At 35.7% G+C, this 22,447-nt stretch overlaps 1 protein-coding gene across 9 annotated transcripts; it reads left to right on the forward strand.

Annotated features, from left to right (window-relative positions):
* The first annotated feature begins 11,385 nt into the window (after window positions 1-11,385).
* Window positions 11,386-19,882, forward strand: LOC113715479 (uncharacterized). 9 transcript variants are annotated; one of them, XR_011823102.1, is made up of 9 exons: window positions 11,386-11,509; window positions 11,695-11,753; window positions 11,852-12,069; window positions 12,967-13,116; window positions 14,270-16,885; window positions 17,010-17,098; window positions 17,206-17,255; window positions 18,721-18,765; window positions 18,876-19,882. XR_011823102.1 is itself a non-coding variant. In XM_072070925.1 (9 exons), exons 1-4 carry the CDS (start codon window positions 11,727-11,729, stop codon window positions 14,517-14,519), a joined length of 258 nt encoding a protein of 85 aa, XP_071927026.1. In that variant the 5' UTR covers window positions 11,520-11,726; the 3' UTR covers window positions 14,520-14,538; window positions 16,403-16,885; window positions 17,010-17,098; window positions 17,206-17,255; window positions 18,721-18,765; window positions 18,876-19,882. The 9 variants fall into 9 exon arrangements, 4 of the variants coding, with proteins under 4 accessions (XP_071927024.1, XP_071927026.1, XP_071927025.1 ...); XM_072070925.1 differs by lacking the exons at window positions 11,386-11,509; window positions 11,852-12,069 and having other exon boundaries at window positions 11,520-11,753; window positions 14,270-14,334; window positions 14,504-14,538; window positions 16,403-16,885; XM_072070923.1 differs by lacking the exon at window positions 11,852-12,069.
* Window positions 19,883-22,447: the final 2,565 nt, after the last annotated feature.

Genomic DNA, 22,447 nt, shown 5'->3' on the forward strand with positions numbered 1-22,447 from the left:
TTTTTATAGATTTATAATTTTGATTTGGGTTTTATCAAAAGATTTAAAGACTTGGGTAATATTTTTGTAGATATTTGATTTATTTTGTGGATTTTATGATTGGGTGTGGTTGGCTTTATTTTGAGTCCTTAATTTTATTTTAATTTGGATCTCTAATATTTGTAATAATAATAATTTGACCCCTAAAACTTTTAAATTCTTGAATATAGGTTGTTTGCTTTCATTTAAATGCTTTAATTATTCAATTTCATGATTATTTTCATTTCTTTACATGACATTTCTTTTATATGTTAATTAAATTGGTACCTTGACCATTATCTTTGTTTTGGAGGGTAAATAAGAGAAATTTCATTTCATTAGGTCACCAATTCAAGAGAGGTACACTATACTCCTTTATTTTGATTTTACTTGATCTTATGTGAATTTATGTGTGTAATTGCATGTTTTTTTGAATGTTATTTTATTTTATTTATTTATTCACTTTATTTCTTTTAAATTTTGTATATTTATTTTAATTTAATTTTTGATTATTTGAGAGGCATTTAAATACCAAATTGTAATAGATAGGGGGTTCAAGACATGTATTTAGCTAGTTTATGTAATATATAGGATTTAATTCTTGTTAAAAATGTATTTAGTTAGATAAGTATAATAGTTAGGTTATTATTTTATTCTTCCCCCTTTAGATTGTAGTTAGGGCCTCCGAGTGTAATAGTTAGGTCTCTATTCATTTTTATTTGTTTGTGTGCTTGCATTTTTTTTTTTTCCAGAAACGATAGATTAATTTATTTCTACGAATAGAGAAAATACAATTTATGAGCAAGGGCTCAAGTTTTGGTTTACAAAGGTGTACTAAGACACCGAGAATCAACGAACTCCTCATCAAAATAGATGTGCATTGCTTGCTTACTCAGTTCATAATTGAGTGTATTAGTACTAACATTACTAGGCTGGCAAACAAATGAGCATGTCCTAAACATTAAGCTGAGATCATTGATGCATTCGAGATGGCCTGCTATAAGGATGTTGCTTGGGCTTTGGCAACGTATCATCTTTAAAATCTGGTTGCATGAAATATGAACCTGTATGTTTTGCAAGTCCCGTTCCTTTAGCTTACAGCGAGCCAGTTGTATCGCCACCAATTTGTCCAGCACAGACGATCCAGTACTTCTTTCTCTGAGCATCCACCTTGCCCCAAGCTGGTTCAATGCATTTGTTACTGTGATGCCAATTCCCATATTTAGTCCTTCAATGTGTTGCCCCACATGTATATGACCGCTCAGGATGTCTTGCTCTGGTTCCCTCGTTTGCTCTTGTTCATTTGCTATTTCTGTTTCGGAAATGCTCATACATTGCTGTACCTGTTGGCAGTTATGGTACTCCTCAAAGTCATTCACTGCTTTTCTGACTACCTCCATTAGATGCCTATATTTGCCTTCAAATTCTACTTCATTTCTGGATTTCCAAATGTGCCAAAGAATATCCACAGTTAGACAAATGTGTTGCATTCCATCCTTTCATTCCTTTACTCCCATTAGCCTGCTCCACCACTTCCTGAAATCAGTTGTGTCCTCATAAAGCCCATCCCACTGTAACGGAGCCATCTTCCATATCAGCTTTGCTTTGGTACATTGGAAGAAAATGTGCTCAACCGTCTCATTTGTTTCTCCACACTGCTTACAGATTAGCTCTCCCTTTCCCGTTCTCCTAAATATAGCTTCTCTTACGGGTAACACCTGGTGTAAACACTTCCATAAAAATAACTTGTGTTTGTGTCTTATTCTCAATTTCCATAGCTGTTTCCAGACTTTGTTGCAGCCCCCAATCCAGCTTGTTTCTCCCAGATTGCTCGCAGGTGCTTTAGGCATACTATCCTCGGCTGTGAAGGCTTCATAAGCAGATCTGACCGTGTATTTTTCAGTGGTGCCATGCCTCCAGTAGTAACAATCAGGTCTCTTTGTCACACTGATAGGCATTTTGAGTATATTCCTAGCTTCATGTGGACTGAAAGTTCGGAAGATGAGTGGTGATTTCCATCTGAATCTGGAGATCAGCTCGCTAACTTTTGTGATGGTGCATCCCATTGGTTTTGGGGATTCTACTTTGCCTTGCTTCCCTTCCAATAGCCAAGCATCTTCCCAAATGTTAGTGCTCTTTCCATTTCCTACTTTTTTCCTAATCCCACTGCATACCTCATCTCTTACTCCCATTAGACTCTTTTGTATCCATGATGCATTTCCTCTTACTTCACAACCCAGTAGAGAAGTGTTGGGGTAGTACTTGGCTCTCAGCACTTTACTAAGCAAAAGATTGGGGCATGTGAGAATCCTCCAAATCTGTTTGCCTAGCAAGGCTTTGTTGAAGCCTTGGAGATCTTTAAAGCCTAGTCCTCCCTTATTCTTTGTAGTTGACATCTTTCTCCATGAACACCAATGCATTCTCGTTCTGCCATTGTCATCCCCCCACTAGAATCCTGCCATCATGGCATTGATTTCTTTGCATAACTTTACTGGAAGCTTAAAACAGGACATTGCGTAGGTTGGCATTGCCATGGTTACTGCTTTGAGCAACACCTCTTTCCCAGCTTGACTTAAGCGTTTGTTGGACCAGTTAAAGATCCTTTTTTTCCATTTTTCTCTAATGAAACCAAAGAGCTGATCTTTGGTTCTAGTGATGACCATAGGCAGCCCCAAATACTTCCCTTGCTTCACCACTTTTATGTGTTCCAAGCAGCTGCAGATTTCTCCTTGATCTTTTGGTTCCACATTTTTGCTAAAGAACACAGACGATTTTTCCATGTTGATTAGCTGTCCAGACTCTTGTTCATAAATCTTCAAAATTCTGCTAACTTCTTGAGCTTGTCTCTTGTCTGCTTTGCAAAAGATTAACGAGTCATCTGCGAAGAAGAGGTGCGTTATTGACGGGCCACTCCTACTGATCCTCATCCCAGTTAGCCTTTTACTTCTTTGTGCTTGGTCTAGCAGGTGTGAAAAACCTTGTGAGACTAAGAGAAATAAGTAAGGTGACAAAGGGTCTCCTTGTCTAATTCCTCTTGACGGTATGACGTATCCTGTAGGCTCTCCATTGATGTTGAAAGAAAAAGAAGCTGTTGAGATGCACTCCATTATCCAAGTGATCCATGTACCACAAAAATCCATTTTTACCATGATTGCCTTCAGGTATTCCCACTCGACCCTGTCGTAAGTTTTCGACATATCTAACTTTAAGGCCATAAAACCATGGGATCCTTCTCTTTTGTTTTTGAGGTAATGCATGTACTCATGAGAGATGATGACATTATCCAAAATCTGCCTTCCAAGAACAAAGGCAGCCTGGTTTGTACTGATGCATTTTCCCAAAAAAATTTTCAGTCTATTTGCTAAAATTTTTGAAATGATTTTATACAACACATTACACAAACTTATTGGCCTGAACTGCTTAACCTCAGTGGGGTGCTCACCCTTGGGAATAAGGGATATGTTGGTGTGATTCATGGCTTTCAACATATGGCTGGAATGAAAGAAGCTTTTAGTGGCTTTTATGATGTCTTTTTTAACAATGTGCCAAAATGTCTGAAAAAAAAGTGGAGTCATGCCATCAGGACCCGGGGCTTTGGTTGGGTTCATGGGGAAAAGGGCATCTTTAATTTCTTTGTCCTTGACTGGTTGGGTTAATTCTGAATTCATGTGGTCTGAAATTGTCTGCGATATTCCCTTCAAAGTCATATCAGTTTGAGTCATTCCCTTACTCCTGAATAGCTCCTTAAAATGATTTACAACTTCTTCCCCAATTTCCTCCTCTGAATTGGTCCAAGTGGTGTCCTCCCTTTGTAGTCTTTGAATTTTGTTTCTCTGTCTCCTTCCTTTGACACTAGAGTGAAAAAAATGGGTATTTTTATCCACCTCCTTTAACCATTGCACTCTAGATTTTTGACATCCAGAACAGTTCCTCTTCATCATAAGCCTCCTTTAATTGTCTTTTAAGATTCCTGCTCCTTGATTTTTTGTCGTCACAGTCACTGGCTTTAATCTCTTCCAATAGCTTTTTCAGATTTTCAATTCGGTGCCTTGCAATTCCTTGGAAGGTAGTTTTCCATTTCAGTATCGCCAATTTGCAATTTGCTACTTTCTTATGCATTTTGTACATATTGGATCCTGTTTGCTCCTCCTCCCAAGCCTGCCTTATCACTTGTTCCAGCCCCTCTTTGTGCAACCACCTTTTATCAAAAAAGAAATGCTTCTTTTTCTTTTCAGTTAGAGGATTTGAATCTATAAGCATCATACTATGATATGATCCCACATTATCTATATGTCTAACTGTAGTTTTGTCAAAAACCTGGCTCCAATCATTACTTCCCAAAGCTCTATCTACTCTTTCCTTGATTTCACCTTCTTGAGTCCAGTTGTTACTCCAAGTCCATGGGTTGCCTTGGAAACCAAGATCAATAAGTCCATTTTGTTCAATGAAGTTTCTAAAATCTTGAAAGGTTCCCTCCTCTCGCTTTCTACCACCCCATTTCTCTTCATTTGATTTAATATCATTGAAATCACCTGTAACCATCCATCTAGGACCCCATAGCACTTTCCTTCGTTCTACTACTTGCCACTGATTCCTTCTAACCAGATTATCCGTGCTTGCATAAATGCCAATAAACCACCAGTCCACATTCTTGTCCAAGTCCATGATGTGGATTTCCATGGTGAAAGCAGTTGTTTGAACATCCAAAACCTTAACCTCATTGTTCCACATTACAGTCATGCCACCTGCCTTATTCATTGATTCTACCACTACACACTCATCAAACCTCAATTTTCTTTTCACTGTCATCATAAACTGAAGTCTATTTTTGGTCTCACACAAAAAGACCACATTGGGGGAGAGGAGGTTGCAAGCCTCCCTCAGCTGGGGAATTGTCAAGGGGCTCCCAGCACCTTGGCAATTCCACACCAGTGCTTTCATTCATCCATGGGTGGCCAAGTTAGGCTGGCCACCGCCCCTTCATATTGGCTTACACAGCACGCTCATCCCCCTTTCTCCACTTTTTTCCCACTGTTTCAGTGATTTCCACATCAACCATATCCGCATCAGTCAGAAGAAATTTTCTTTTCCCCGTAGTCTCCTTACACAGCCTGGATTGCTGAGCCTGTCGCATTGATTTTCTCTTTAGCACTGGAACTTTTAATTGTTTCCCTGTTCTTCTCGCCATTCCATTGTTACTCGGTGCATCCATAACATCTATCTGCTCTTCCACTTGCATGTACACAGCTTCAGGTTCCTTAGAGGATTGCTCTACCTCCTTGTCAAGGACTATGTCTAGCTGACCACCATCTACACTCCCTTCAATCATTTCTTGAGACAGTTTTTCATTTCCCTTGCTGTGTGGTTGCATGCTTGTGTGTTTACATGTTTACTCGCTTTTTTAGGGTTGTTACATCTAGATATCATACTTATGTGCTATGCGCTCTATGTGATTTATGTGTTTACTTGCTTTTATTATGTTTTATGTGATTTATTTGATTATAATAAATGCATGACGTCACCACACTAGTCCAACACTAGTTGTAGTCCTTTTTTTTTTCAATTTCTCACTAGTCCAACGCTTGTGAGAACTTATAGACATGGGTTAGTCCAATACTAGATCCTTAGGAACCGTTCACGCGTTAGATCATATTTGTGTGGCAAACCACTACATTTCATGCATATTTTCTACTTTTTAGGATCCTTACCATTTTGCATGATATTTCCTCTATATATATCCCTTATCCCTATGTGTGAAACATGACATTTAGACTTGCATTCCATTTAAGAAAATTTAGAAATAGATTAGTACATTTTGCTTGAATAGGTTAGAGATTACCCTTCAAATATGGGATATGGACGAGTATGACTTTTTTAGTCTTAGCACGCTCATATCTCCTTTATAGAAAGAAAAATTAAGTCACGAATTTAGTTCCCCATACCCATTATGTTGCATTCCTATCCTTTAAGTCACGTATATTTATATATTATAATTTATCTTTTCTTTGAGTCTCATCTTTGCATATTCGTGACCTCTTCTGATAATCACTTTTGGGCATCACAATTAATGTGATTTGCACCAATTAAAATGTGAAGAGATATTTCGACCCTCCTGATATCCATTAGGCCTAGATTTGCATCTATATAGGAACATCCAAATGTGATAAGTTTTATAGGTTAATTAAGAAAATTTTCGACTAAATCATGCACTAGCCTTGGCTAGGTTGAAAGGGTGCCTTGGATTTTATCCTTGCTTTCTCTTTTTTCAACTGTGACTCTCGAACCATTTTCTCTTGTTTTTCGAATACTTGGAGTCGTTTAAAAAGGATTTTTCTCTATTTTTATTTAAAAATTCATTTTAGATGACTTGGTACACCTTAATTCAATACCAAGTGCGTGACTTCTATTTTTCTTAAAAAATTTTTTAGACTATTATTTTGGACCAAAACCGTCGCCCATTTTTAAAGTCCCATTTAGGCCCTTTTTCTTTATTTATTTTCTAAAAATCAAAAACTCATTTTTATTCCAAAATCAATCAAAAATTCATTTTATAACTCGTAATTTTATTTTTCTTCAAAAAAGGGCGCGCCATTATCAATAATTCAGTGTCTCAACAAAGGTCAACTCTCCCTATCTTCTAGTTTTTCATGAAACTCCCCATCTCTCCTAAGCTTATTTCGCTCTCTCTCTTAAAGGTTAGATTTTCTGTCAAAAACAAATTTTTGAGAAAGAAAAAAAAAGAATCAATTGGAACATTAGGCACTAAATTTTTATGTTCAACCTGGGTGACGACAAGAAAGGGCCTAGAAATTGTTGTTCTTAATTCTAGAAAAACTCATAATTCGAATAGGGTTAAGAATTTGATAGCAAGTTTTTAACTCTCATCTAAAAAGGTTAATAAATCACAACGCATCTGGCTTGATTAGGGTTGAGAGTAATTGATTCCTTGATGATCTAGTGGCATGTTGCAACTACTACTGGAGGAGAAGCAGTGACTAGGGAAGTTGGAAAAGAGGACATGGTGCTGGTGGTGATGGCAATAATTAATGCGATGTTGGGGCAGAGTGATCGTTCCATGAAGTCATTGGATGAATCCTTGTGTCGATTTCCTTCTATGACTTAATATGATGGGGAAGAGATTTGTGACGACCCCATCTTCCCCTAGGGCGAACCGGAGGGGTTGACGGACCGCCTGCCCAACTCTCGCCGGGACTACGGGTCGCAAAACAAACATGTCGGATTTAATTCATAAAAGAAAACTCGACAAAATGAGCGATTTACCTCATTAGGTTGTTCTTATAACAATGATATCATTACGCAAGAAAGTATAGCGCTCGAGCACTTCAATCGGACCAGGAAACGAAGAACGAAAAATTTGCCGCGGATGAACAGTGACCGGCCACGTCACTATCCGGCCAGATTCTGGGCCGGATAGGAGGCCGAGGCTAAACCAAATTTTTTCAAAATCCCCTGCCAATCCGGCCAACAATCCGGCCGGAAGTTGGCCGGATTGCTCTGGCCGGATTCTGGGCAGTAGCCAGAGTCCAATTTTTCTTTTTTTTTTTTTCCTTTTCCCCTGCCTATCCGGCCTTATATCCGGCCAGAAACTGGCCGGATTCTAGGCCGGATTCCAGGCAGTAATTTTTCCAAAATTTCCTGCTTTCATTTTTAAAACCCGCGATTGTACAAATACACTATATAACGAATCCAAGACTTGGTAAACCATATATACATGTCATCTATACATAAGAAAGTGTCCTTATACCATTCAAACACAAACACTTGAGTTCAAATACATCGAAGTTTCAAATGTTCGAGGAGCTTTCAAAACTAACTATGTCACTAGCTCAACTCATCTCAAAATGTGGTTCAACATTGCTCCTGTAAGGAAAACAAAACAACGGGGGTGAGCTTACGCTCGTGAGGTACCAAATGCACAATTTCATGCTACAACTATTAACACATATACATAAACACTTTCATACAACATACACATATAAAAGGATACATGCGACCCTCAAGGGCCGATTTCCGATTGCCATACTTGATCTCACACGTTGACACTCCGTCAACCCTTTAAACAAACCAAGATCCGTAGACACCACTTCGCACCATTTCCTTCCACCATTCACCCCCTATTCGGGCCCGCCGCCTCATAGTTCCAAAAGGGTAATACTCGAGTATACCACAAGGTCGAGGAGTTAACACTCCACTCGCCTATCAAGAACCCAAAGGCTCATTACCGAATCGCCCAAGCCCTTGCCGGCTCGACTCGAATAACGGTCTAAGGGCATGAGCTCAATTTCACATTAATATTAAGGCATTGCCCCATCAAATGTCAAGCATGTATATATACCATTTCACATCCAAACAATAACGGTAAATGCAAGTAAGTGGTCAAGAGCGATCAAGTACACTCTCGACCCAAATCAAGACATTTAGAAACCACATAACAAGTATGTTCATCATATACTGGTACACTCACCAAATTTGCAAGCAAATCACACGTTTGGTTCCGAAGTTGGTCCCGGTCCACCGGTACGACCTAAAACAAGCAAATAACCATATTGAAAACTCAAACACAATTCAACGTACAAGTTTAACTTACTAATGCAGGTTGCTCAAAAGACAATACAATGAAACATCAAGGTGTGGAATGTGAGTAAAAACCCAAAACTCATTCATTTCTACTCAAATCCTTCTTATTACAAAACCATCTATATTTCTAACCATTTGGACAGCATAACCCCTTAGTTTCTTCACATTTCCAACCTAACCACAAACATTCAACTTATACCAAGACACTTATATACCACAATTCAGTCCATTCATCCCATTTAAGCCACAATACAATCAAATACACATCAACTACTAGCATATATCCCATACATAGAAAACCCCAATTTATACCAAAACCTAAAAACAGAAAATCCTACAAATGCTGAAATTTTCTACCATTAACCACCATTAACACACCAAGGCTCTAAATCAAGCCATATAAATCCACCACACCCAACTCAACCATAAGTTATCATATAAAACAGAAAATTCCTCAATAAATAGAAAATTTCCATAACTCAACCATAAATCTTGAAATAACCCACAAAATGGCATCTATAACCACTAACATGTACTAATTTCATCTCACATCCAACAAATAAACATTTCCTAACTTGCTTACCTTACAAATGTGGGATACAAGGTAGAGGATAGCTTTTCTCTTCAAACAAAACCCACCAAGTAGTTCAATCCTTCCTAGCAAGCAAGTTTTGTGGAGGAATTTGAAAGATTAATGGTTGGTTTGCAAGATTTGGCCAAGAGATGAAGCAAAAGTTGAAGAGGTTTCTTTCTTTCTTTCTTCCTTGTTGGTCGGCAATGAGCAAGAGAAAAATGAGTAATTTTGGATCAATTTTTCTCTTAATAAGAAAGGTAAAGTGAAAGTCAAAAGTCCAACTTCCAATAAGATCTCAACATGTGTTTTCCAAGCTTATCCAACATCTTTGTCTTGTAAACCTTAATTATACTAGCTAACCACTAATTAGCTCATAACACTAGGTACTAAAGCTTCCGTATAGAAAATTTCCCAAAGTCACATTTACCGGTACCGATCGTTTTAGCGGGTCCCACATGCACTGTACACCTCTAATAGCACAGAAATTGACCTAAACCCAGAAAAGGATGCAAAATTCATATTTTCTCATAAAATTCCCCAGAAAACCTACATACAAAATAAAACCCCAGAAATAGACTTAAAAGTCCCAAAATAAATACCCGAAAAATAAGAAAATTTTCGGGGTCTCACAAGATTACTTGATTTGGTACATCTTGTTGGTTTGAGAAAGTTTAAAAGGAGAAAAGGTTGATGAATTTTGGGTGGAAGGAGAAGAGTATTGCAAGGAATGAAAGGAAAATTCTATCAATCAATGGCCAGCTTAATCTGCTTTTAACTTGCTGGACTTAAGTCAATCGTAGGGAATTGCAAAAATTAGTAAGTCAAAGGTAGTTAAGTGCTAAAATTAATAGTTTAGGATGCAAACTGCAATCTAAGCATAGCAAAAGGGTGGAAAGTGAAATTAACCCTATTTATAATTTTTAAACACTAGCTAGTACCCCATCCATAATTTTGTCAAAGCTTAGCCCTCTTTGTAATTACAAAATTTTCCTGTCACTATAATCCAAATATCCCAAAAAGTTTCCTTCTTATCTTTCTTCGTAGAAAACAAAATAAATCTTCTTTCATGTGTTTTCCTTGCTTTTATGGAAGTGACCTCAGATTACTCCTCACACTTGAAAAATTACATTTTGTTTTACAGCAATGACAAATTGACAGTTAATGCTAAGTGCTTATGTATTAGGGATAATTTCAAAAACCTCCCTTGAGGTTTCAAACAATTTCACTTGACTCTCCTTAGGTTTAAAAAATTATACTTACTTCCCCTGGCATAGTAAAGTACCTAAAATTCCCTTCACTTGGTAGACAATTCTCAATTTAAAGTAATAGATTTACAAAACCCAAAAAAAATTTCTATTTTTCTATCTCTTGTCTATTCTTGCTCCTTTCTTTTGTAGTTAATATACTATACCCCTTTTTATTATCTTCTATTTTATGGATATTAGCAAATTAAAATTCCAAAATTGACAGAGGGAGCAAATTATGTACTAAACTAGAAGGAAATGAAGAGGCTCGCATTAATAGAGAAATAAATAATGAAATTGATTATTGAAATAGGAAAAATAACCAAAGATGTGCAATTAGTCATAGTTTGCTTGTTGTCAAGAAAATTTTTTGTAAAATGCCAATAATTGCACGAGGATTTCTTTCATTGGATGAGAAATTTTTTGTTACGATTTTATTGTGGAAGTAAAATTTATTCTCTACTTTTGAGGTATTAATATTTTTAAGGTCATAAGAGAGTTCTAATGGTGGTTTTAGACTAGATGAGCTTGTATTGAAAAGATATTTGGGTATTGAAATTTAATTTTGAGGCATAAAATTGGTTGTCAATGGTATGTGTGTGTATTTTTTGTATTTTTATTTTTTTGCATGACAAGCATCGATGTTGTATATGTAATTTGAGATCTTTTGGACAGCTACTTAATTTGGAGCTTATGGTTGGATAGTTGTTAGAGATTAGGATTGTCGATTTGTACAAAGAGTGGAAAAAATAATTGAATATACTATATTTTCTTTTTTACTTTTGTAGAAAAGGGCAATTTAGGATTTTTGAAAGAAAACCTAGTTTGTTGGACCAATATTGTTATTTAAATAGTAAAATAGAGAAGGTATATGTAACTTTTAAAACTTGAAAGGAGCTCTCTGCAATTATTAAAAATCTTAAAGGAGGTTTGCAAAATTATCCCTATATATTACGGACTCCTTAATGGTGTGTTTTTGTTTTGCTTGAAAATTGTATTTCAAGTAATTTTAGAGAGGAACTATCAAGTTTTGGTTCACTAGCCATAAAAAAGGAACTAAATCCCTATTTGAGTGGTATGTTAGAGGTTTAAACTCCATCTTTTATAAAAATATTTTAAAAGAGGTGTCAAAATATCACTTTAATCTAATCAAATCTGTATACCCGCTGTCTTAGTACATTATGGTGTACTTTCTGCTTCTGCCCTAGACCTCTGGTTCTATTCATCAACTAAGCTGGTATTGTTCTTGTAAATTTGTAGATACTGAAAAATCCCAGACTGCTTAATTGGTTATGCAACTAGCTGATACAGGAAATCAGGTAAAAACAATTTGGATTGGATTTTGCTTCCATAACCGAGAAGTAATTTCTTGTTTATGCATTCATTTTTTCTTGTGTTATTCTTTGGGCTAATGCAGATGATGCTCGTCTCCCAATTTGATGCTTTTGTCTTTGATGATCAGTGATAAAATTTTAGCAGTCGCTGTAATGATTGTAAATTTTTAGCTAAGAGAGGAGATTGAGAAGCATTTTTTATCCTATATGCTATATGTGGGAGGAACAGAGAGATGGTGAGATTGGATGATCAAATTTTATCCTTTCTTGCGGCCCAATACCTGTTGATGCATTATTGTTGGTAATATCTTCTTCATCGTACAAATATTTGCCGTATGAAGTATCAAGATTTAGTAATAGATGATTGAAAGTAAAAGGACCTAAACTGCTCATCCTTTTGCTAATTGTATAGCTATGGCTTATGATTTTGGATAAACATCCGAGCCTGATTGTTCATTGGTGTCTATTTTATTTAGCGGGAATATAATGGGTAATTCAAGCATGTAATTAGACTTACTTTTGTGTTAATGTGGGACAACAACATATCTATTTCCTTTTGCATCATAAGTGAAGTTGGGATTAGTTCTGTTTTAATTGCGTGTGCATCTAAAGTTGGTACTTGTCACCCAGTGCACAGCTTATTGTGAAATCTTTGAGGAAATAATGCTGTAACGTAAGAACTGACTGATTCTTTGGGCAGAGGGGTAGTGTGAATTTAAGCTCGATTGATTCACCTGAATTTTGGGTCTCAATGAAAATGGGATGCTTCTTATTGCTTTAAGAATTTCAAATTATTTGCATTGCAGACATCTGCAATTCAGCAGTCATAAGTCTTTGTCTAGTCATATGTTTTACTAAGCTTATTTGATTATAGTAACTTAGTAATGATCCCAAAGATGGTTAGGATACGGTTTTGGATACGTGATCCTATTGTTAACTGTAGATTTTTGGCTCTGGACCGCTCTGGACTGGAATCCATTTAAACCTGATGACTTGATGTAAATAATAATTGGTCCTAACTATAATTGGAAAGAAAAGAAACACCTGGACGCATTAATTTTGTTTCCGGCTGATTCTCTGCTCTTCTGATAATTAACGTGTTACAAGATGTTTCCACAGCTTCTATGCAGGATGATTCACATAACGATGCCTGACATTCATTGAAATGATTAACAACCCATATGTATTCTATATGCAGTATTTAACAATGATGAAGGTGAGGATGCTGAACAAGAAGATGAGTTCCGTTTATTCTAAACTTGGCAAGGGGAAAGTAATCAATTCAGCTCTTGATGGAGCAATTCTGTTTCCTCCTATGACCTTTGGAAAATTGGAGCCAGGATTCCAGGTGGGTGCAGATGAAATTTCTAAAATTGTTCTTGTACTATTTAAAATTGTGGTCGACATCCTGGAGACAATAGCAGATGTCATAAAATGATGTCCAAAATTGTATATTTGGGGCATTGCTTGCTCTGTTGCAGATTACAAATTTTTGCCCGTTCAGTTGGGAGTGCTGGCTTAGGGACAACTTAACAAGCTTAGTGTTTGTTAAGACTTTGTTATCCAGTGTCAATTAACATCGGCATTATTTAATCTACACCAACCATAGTCATTATTTTGATGTTGTAGGAAGTGGAATATACTGTAAACCGAAAGCTAGTACTGAAATACCTTAAAAAACTTGGTTGGTGACGTGATCCGTGTGATAATTCTGAAATTGTTCTGAAGAATCATTTTTATTTCACATTTTGAGGCAATTTCATTGATGAATTAAAGAGGTCGAGTGACTTGAGAAAAAAAATCTAGCATTTCTGAAATACAGTGGCATAATTAGCTTTTCTTCTGATATTGCATTGCAGTTCTAATGTTAGCAATTCCCGTTATGCAACCTGTATCTTTATCAAGCCGTTCTAATGTGCTACAAGAGGGTTGTCACTGTATTTCATTGTACACCTGTGGAATCAATGAAGAACTACTTAGGAATCATAAGATGTTTTTATATCTCTAAGAGATCAAAAAGTCACATAACTATCTTGATTCAACACAAAAACTCTCTTTTTATTTGTAAACTAGTTGAGTTAAAACATTAAGAACTACCTGAGAATCGAATCATGTTTTGTTTCTCTAAGAGATTGAGAAGTCACAAAATCGGACTAACTTGGTTCAACCCAAAAAAACTCTTATTTACTTGTAAGCTAGTTGAGTTCAACCAAAAGTTATCCCGAAGACAAAGCTCAGTGTATTTTGTTCATTCCATGATCTTAAAGTTGTAAGTCATATGGAAATTTTTCAAGGTCAATGGGACTCTGTTGGAGATTGAAAGTTGTCCTTCCATGGTAATCTGGTTGTTCATTGTAATACTGTGTTTTAGTCTCATATTTCAAATTTGAAAATTAAAAACAGAACCAATAGTATATTCCAAACAATACTCTTTCACCAACTTCTTTCTTTGGTTTTGATGAAAGAAATGTTGTTCTGATTTAGACATCATTTTTCTTCAGGCTTCTAATTGTTCAGCTGATGCTAAGGTCATCATATCAGATTTGACATTCTTTTTGGATAAAAGGTGTGATCGGAAATTGCTCTCTTCAAACTATCTTTTCCTTAACCCTTTGCCTAATGAAATTTAGAATCCATTTGGCGGGTGAACAAATTAAAAATTATTTAAAAAAATTCCAAAGCTGTACGGCAACCTTATCCCTCTGTATTTTTCTTTTTTTCCCTTGCTATACCAGGCAACAAGCAGCATGAAGCAAAATGTTAGCCAAAGGTTAGATTACAATGCCTTTGTGGAAATTGAGACCTGTTCTTTATTTATTTTGTATATGTGATTTTATTGACTTGGATTTCCAAATTTCTGTTTATTATGAGTTATAGGGAGAATCTTTTTGTCCCTAAAATATTAAACACAGGATGTGATTCTACAAAATGACTTGTGATCATGATAGCATAGACTAGGATGCTATCGGTATTTAGTCTGAAAAATCTGAAATTCCTTTGGATTCTAAAATCCCTTAATCCAAGGCAAATTTATAAATCAGTTATTAATTCACGTTTGAAGGACAAGGGAACAAAAGGAAAGGCAGCAGGAGGGGGGGCCTGGGAAGTGTAATTCACGTTTCCTGTGTTTTGAACTCTTGTAAGCTTCATATGCATAGTCATATTTTCCGTGGCTGGTTCTATTTCCCTGTTTTTCTTCCCAGCTTCTTCCATGGAATGCCTAAAGGTTCATGCCTATACCACAGTGAATCAAGAGTCAAACCCACTAGCAAAATTCCCTCCCAAAACCAGATGAAATAGCTTCAAGATGTTTGGCTTTTCCCATCGAAGTAATTGATCATCTTCATCTTATCCGATCTCTTGGTTGGTCTGTTCTGGTTCTTTCTTGAATGTGGAATCCTTTTAGATTGTACCCAAGTGAAAGTTTGCCCTTACCTTACATTATAACAAGTCTTCGTCTTGGTCCTACGAGGTACTTGAAGTTCTCTTCCTTTTTCTATAATGCGAACAAATTTAACAAAAGATTTGTCATGAAATAGTGAACGTAGGGTGTATGAAGCAAAGCAAGGTTAGAATGATATGAATCCTTTTGCGAGCTACAAATTTTGAGAGCTTACTTTTTCCACAGATATTTGTACTAAAATTTTCTCTGTCATCTCAAAGTGAATTATAAAATCATCTCTTAAGAACCTTAAAGAGGTAAAACTTCTGAAGCTGATAAATATAGGCAAATAGTTGAGGGAAGAAAAGACATCTCCCCATCAGCTTCTCTAGATTCAAGTTATGCATCCAATAATGACGATGGGACAGAGAAGCAAAGAAATCAATTCATCTGATAAACAAAAAATCCTAAAATAGCTGTTAAATTAATCAGGAATCAAGTAGTTTCATGATTATGAGTACCATGTAGTAGTCCAGTTAAACATACTTAACCGTGAAGGAGAGAAAAAGAAAAGGAAAAAGGATTATTGGTGCCTTCGCAACCGAAACTAGAAACAACTAATGTTCACTACCTCAAGCTTAACCATCTACATTAAAAACATCAGATCCTTCAAGCAGAATTTTAATCTCAATCGGGAATGCGGGTGCCTTTGCAACCAGAACTAGACAACAACATCAATGTTCTGTCACACGTTAAGTAGTAATAGCAAATTAATGATGATAATTAGCATGTACTAGAAATATTGTTGTTTTAGCTAGTGCTGCTGCTGCTGTTGCTGTTGCTGTTGCTGTTGTGAACTGCTTGGGTTCTTAAAAGGCTGCAATTTAGCAACAAAAATGGGAAGCCTCTAAGTAAATGGATCTCTAGGTTACAACCTTCCCCCAGACTTAACAAATACACTAGAAAGTTCAATTTTCCTATTTCTAGCTTCTATTCACTAGCTTTTGAAAGAATGTGCTACAATTGGGATAAGTATCTCAATAGTATAGGCTGTCTAAAGAGATTAAAGAAGCAATAGGTATGTTGATCACCCGTCAATTTCCAAATTTCGGAGCCATTACTGCTGACTAAATTCCCATGCCCTTGCTTTCAGCGGTATACTGTTTTACATTTTTTTTGGGGGTGGGGAGGGGGGTGGTGTTTGTAGGACAAATTTTTGCGTCTTGATATGCCTTTATTGCATTTTCAACAGTTTTTCATTCACCAGTCATGAGTGGACAAAAGAGAGCATTTTCAACATAAGTAGATAACGTGCCAACACCATTCAGCCAAAAGTTTCGTCGTCCTCTCACGTGCCGTGCATGTGGGTTGGAAGCATTATGTTGTTCACGCATCGCGCGACGGCTTTCGCTCTATTCTCATCTTCTCCTCTGGCAGTATCCCATGTGCCTTCTGCTGCGTTGTCTGCCGTATTGCGAGACTTGTTTCTGTGTCTGGCAGTATCCCATGCCTCTCCCATGCCTCTTCTTCCCACTACCTTCTCTCTCTCCTTCTTTTGGACACTGTTGCTCTGTTGCTTATCCGGCTGTTCTGAGCCTTGGTACAAGAGCCTGTTGAGATATCTGGTGCTCTTCTTACCACGCAAGGAACATCGAGCCTCTGCCTCTCGCGTTCTCTGGGTTGCAGTGGTCCAAATCATCTGCCATCCGTTTGGTTCTCCTCCTCCTCCTCCGTTGTAAGTTTTCTTCTTCTTCCTTTCCGGTGAGGTGCAGTCTTCGCTGTGAGTTTTCTCTGTAAGTTTTAGCCTGAGCTGATATTTTTGTTCTCTGTTATTTGTTTCCTTTTTCGAACCACGCAAGGAGCATCGAGCCTCTGTCTCTCGCGTTCTATGGGTTGCAGTGGTCCAAATCATCTTCCATCCGTTTGGTTCTCCTCCTCCTCCTCCATTGTAAGTTTTCTTCTTCTTCCTTTCCGGTGAGGTGCAGTGTTCGCTATGAGTTTTCTCTGTAAGTTTTAGCCTAGAATTGATATTTTCGTTCTTTGATGCTTCCCTAGGACCTCTTTTCCTCCCCTTCCGAAGACCTTCTGTTTTGCTCTCGGGAGAGGTACGCTCTTGCTCTTGCTGAGTTGTGTGTTTGGATTTCTTCCCTTCTACTTCCGCTGTGTTTGGTTTGGTGGTTCTAGTGTTTGGTCTACAGGGGTTTTCTATTGGCCTGTGTTCCTGAAGGCCTCTGTGATATCTGCCTCAGAAACAAGAAAAATGTATCCCTCTTTCTATGCTGTCTGGAACCATGCGTAGTTGTGCGTTTTGTCATGTGCCATTTTGGTCTCTGGAGTGTTGCGTGTTTTTTGGGTCCCCGCCCTTTGATATTTGCCTTGTGTCCTCCAAAAAACTGTCGTTTTTGCGTCAAAAAAAAAAACTCTGTTGTACTTTGTTCCTATTCTTCTCTGTGTTTTTTGGGCTGGAGTTGTTGTGTTGCCGTTTATCAACATAAGTAGATAAAATGCTAAACCACCCAAATGTTGTACCGAATATTTTGGTGGCTTTTCAACCGACTTAAGGTTTTCTGCCTGAAGCTTTTTATGATTTTTCAACACGTTTTGTCTTTGTTTTTCATCCTATAGACTATTCTTTACCAAATTACTGGGTCGATCAAGCCTACCATCTTTCACTTAGGACCTATTAGCTGGTTTATCGTGCCTCCTATAATTTATTTTCCTATTTTAATGAATATTCTAACCCATTTTAGAAACAAAAATGTAAAAGAAAGGGTTTAAGATAATGCAATAAGATAAATTGAAAGGTGACGAGCAAGGCTGTGTATATCAAAAAATATTTATTATTGTGTATCAATGCTTTGTTGATAGATACAAATGGACATATTTATTCATTTTTTTATCAGTATTTTCCTTCTCTAGTTGATGCATCTTCTAGATTGCACTATCCTACCATTTGTTTACTATGATGCAATTTACTTGTTTTAAATTTGTAGGCTGAACCTTTTGTATATGACATTTTCTGGGTCTTTTTTACCCCATAAATGGTTAGTATTGCTCCTATCAAGATAAGTGTGTCATCTAATTGTGTTCTGTATATCTTTTAAAAATTCTTGTTCTTGGATTCTATCTATCATAGTTTGCAACCAAATGTAACAATATATACTTTCTACGGCTTTTGTCCCCAACGGCTGACTCTACAGTAATTCCTGGTATAACTTATATTCTAATTGTTGTAATAGTTGTTGTCAGTTTGCCATCCTCATTTTGGCTCTGTGTTGGGAGTCCATGGCTGAGTTTTTGAATTTGATGTTCAACTGTTTTTCGTCCTCGACTGCTTATAAGGGAACACATGTATCCGGTGATGAGATTCGTCATTTTTAATTCTGAGTATCTCTACAGCATTGCATTTTTTACAATCTGAAATAATTGTGCAGCTTTTCGTTTTCATCTCTAAGCTTCTTATTTGGTTTGTTGGTGATCCCTTGTGATGTGTGCATGATTCTAAATTGTATGAAGACATAGTTGAAAGCGTGCTAAGTAAAATCTGCATCTGTAATTTATATATCTCAGGGATTTTTGGCTGTGCACGTCGCTTAGAATGGGGAAGTGAAACTAGTAAGTCTTTTGTGATCATGAATTCATTTTATAACTGTTGTTAAATGCTGAACTTCTTTCTTTCCTGGTGTATTATTATAGTGAAATGACTTTATGCATGCCTTTGGCAGATACTTTTAAATGGCCGGCTCATAGCTACTTGATTCTAAACTTTCGCAACTAGGACAATGAAAATAAAACTAGAGGTAGCAACCGGCAATACAGAATACATGAAGGTATTATTGTTTACTTTTTTGGATTATGAATTTTTTCATATGCTCTTCTCTGAAGGTTTGAGTTTTGCTTGCATGTTTCTTATGTATGATTGAACGACATTCTGTAGATGGAAAGGGTTACCAATAGAATGTTTAATTTTTGGACTGAAATTTTTTTATGAATTCTTCTCTGAAGGTGCGAGTTTTGCTTGGCACATGCAGCATGAGTGAACCACATTTTTTAGATGGCCTGGGCTACCGATTGAACCTTTTAATTATAACAACCTTAAACAAGAAGAAAATTATAGTCCAAAGTTTTTAAGTTTTATAATCTGTCGTGCCACATTTTAGTTCAATCACAGTACTGGTTCTGAGTACCTTAATCTTGTACATAAGTTTATTTTTATTGCTTACCAGTGAGAAAGGCGCTTTTAGATGGTTTTTCTGTCATTGGTGGAGATTATGTTATTGATCAAAGGCGATTCCCCCCGTGTTGCTTTTGTTGGCTCCTGTATTTTTTGTATTGCTGACACCTTGTTGTTTATGTTTGTTGCTATAGTAAGAAGCCTGTTCTGCTGACATTGTTCCGTGATTTTTGAGATTGAAGTGGGATGGACCAAAGTAGATGCTATGGGATCTGTTGAGTCCAATCCAATTATTATTGGTATTAGACTCAGAGTGGAGCCCTGATAATTGTGAGATCTGTTTCTATGTATATTCATGGTTCCTTAGTTAATTTGTGTTAGGCTGTTGTGTTACTGGTCACTGTACTATCATTTTTCCTTGGTACTTTTCCCTTCTGGATTTTAAATCACGGATTGTTTGCTATGTCACAGCAAGCTAGAATGTTATATTGATTTTTTGAAAGGTGACATTTTTATTAAGCATTTTTGATGGAAGGATAACCTCCTTCCTTTCTTCAACTGATATCCTTGAATTTTTTTTCCTCGTCCTGAGAAATTTTTTTTTTTAGAAGAAGGTGCTAACATTTCCTTGCTTAATATTGTATTAAATAGTTCGATCCAGGCTTGAATTTGCATCTACCAAATTGTGAATTCAATGGTTGGTTGATAAGCATTAATTCATTGTTCTCCAATGAAAAAACATCAAGGATATGGACAGAATTTGAAACCCTTATTCACACAATGCTTAAGAGTGCGCAGTCTAAAAATATAGACATTGCCTGGGGTTGCTTTGAGACCCGTGAGATTCCCCACTATGTTTTTGTTTTCTTTCTTTATTTGCTAATCAATCTAATAATGCCAATTTCATCAATTAAACAATTTAAGAAAGGTTCAATTAGCCACCCTAGCAATCAAAAGAATTATTTTCTCTAGGAAAAAATAGAAGTGACCTTAAAATTAGCAAAGCAGCAAAGGCTGCATGTTAAAGGCCTTCCAAAAAAAATCCGGTAAAAGTTATTATCCAAAAGCATAAAGTAATCATTCATCCGATCACTCCAAAAATTTGATATTCTCCAACTTCTAGCTGCTTCACAGTCATGCTCAATTTTGTATGACTCCAAAACCTTCATTATAAGACCGAAATAGAAGGAAATAAAAAAAAATGCGCAGAAGGCTGGCTGTCAAATACATGCAAAATAAATATGGTACTAAATATATAGGCATTTTGTTCATATATTATTTGCAGCTATTAATCTTGAGCTTTAAATGAATAAGCATTTTTCTCATTTAGTATTCCCAGCTATTAATCATAAACTGGGCATATAAGTTTTATCTCTACCGCGCAGAGCGCGGTTTATACCTCCTAGTCCTGAAGAAAAGAGGAAGATGCCGACAAAAAATAGTTTGTGAACTTTCACAAAAGCAGAAGCAAACTGGAAATGATGCAAGACTTGAACTGATGAAGTTATGGCTCGGTAGTAAAATAATCATGATTTGAGTGGTGACTAGAAGTCTTAGAAACTAAATGTTTAAATAGATTGGTATGCATCTTTCAAAACAAAAAAATATATATATAGATTGGTATGCAGAAAGTGTACCAGATTCAGAATTTATATAAATCTATTCTATATACATACATACATACATACATACATACATAAATACATACGTACGTATGTATATTTACACATACTAGTAATAGATCATGTGCTTTGCATGTGATTGTAATATCTTAAAATATATTATTTTTAAGATGCTAAAAATTTTTTATGAAATTTTGATTGTCAACATCATAATATAGTATTTTTATGTTATTTATTTTTTTAAGCTAGTTACTTTTAAAAATTTTATTAAATGAAAAGAGACACAAAACATTTTAATGTAGTTGACATATCCCTTAGGATTGAATTTGAAATCATGAATGAAACACTTTTTGATTTATAGCTTGAACTCTAATATATCAAATATTGATAATATCATGTGTTACCAAAATTATTGTATATAAACCACAATCATCACAATTTTTTATAAACGAAGAATATAATTAAGATAGAAAAATAAACATACGTGTAATTTGAATTCTTTGTATTATGTTAATTCTATTATTGTCAATAATGGAGTATAAATGATCTACCACGTAAAGTTTTTCTGGCTTATACATTCTAACAATTGCAATTTTATAGATAGAGATAGTTGGAGTTTTTCTATTTTCCTTTTCTTTTATTCATGTTTTTAGCACAATCCAATGCGAAACAAGAGCAACAAGTCTACTTTTTTCATATGAGAACAATATTTTTGGTTTTAATATTAGTTTTTTAATGATCATGAAATTGGAATAAGAATTGTGGCTAATTAATAATTTTAATATTAATTTTTTTTGTATATTGCAGTGTTTTAGTTTTTAATTGCCAACTTTTAATCCATAACCACTATCATTATTATCAATTATTGGAATGCATTAAATCTGTCTAATTACAATTGTCACCATAAATGGAATTTACTTAATTTTAAAGCTTTTCATTTGATAATCGCTTCCATTATTCACTAATATTGCAATACAATAAATATATGTAATCATTAGAAAAATAAGGTATTTTGGATATCACCAAAAAAAATTTGGATATCATTTTCATTTTAACATTCTTCATTTTATATTTACTCTTATTATAATCCTTATTTTATCATTGGAGATGGTTTTTGACTTGATGGGTGGATTTGGTTTGCTCAAACCAAAACAAATGAAGCATTATTATATTATTGTCAATAACAATGTTTGTCTTCCCCTGGATATCAGTGATTTGGATGTTGTCTTTGGTATTATTTGAATTGTATTCTAGCTTTTTAATTCATTTGCTATTTACTTTATGTTATTTTATAAATAGTTTTCAATTTTGTTTCAGTTTTTCTTGTTTTGATCGGTTGCTATTAATGATAATAGTAGTTTCTATGGTGCTATTTTAGATTTCTTTTTTCTAGTTTAATACTGCTATTTCAGTTATAATGGTGTATCATTTTTTGTATATTGAAATTTCATTGGATGTAACATGAAAAATTCTTCATATTGTTAAAAGTGCATAATTGTAA

This window comes from Coffea arabica, chromosome 11c (assembly GCF_036785885.1).
Source record: "Coffea arabica cultivar ET-39 chromosome 11c, Coffea Arabica ET-39 HiFi, whole genome shotgun sequence".
NCBI classification, from domain to species: Eukaryota; Viridiplantae; Streptophyta; class Magnoliopsida; order Gentianales; family Rubiaceae; genus Coffea; species Coffea arabica.

Excerpts from the sequence above, each read along its gene's own strand:
- LOC113715479 (XM_072070923.1), top strand. The coding sequence starts at position 11,727 with ATGCAACTAGCTGATACAGGAAATCAG. Across the intron at positions 11,754-12,966 it reads TAGCTGATACAGGAAATCAG|TATTTAACAATGATGAAGGT; the intron begins GTAAAAACAATT and ends TTCTATATGCAG. Across the intron at positions 13,117-14,269 it reads AATTGGAGCCAGGATTCCAG|GCTTCTAATTGTTCAGCTGA; the intron begins GTGGGTGCAGAT and ends ATTTTTCTTCAG.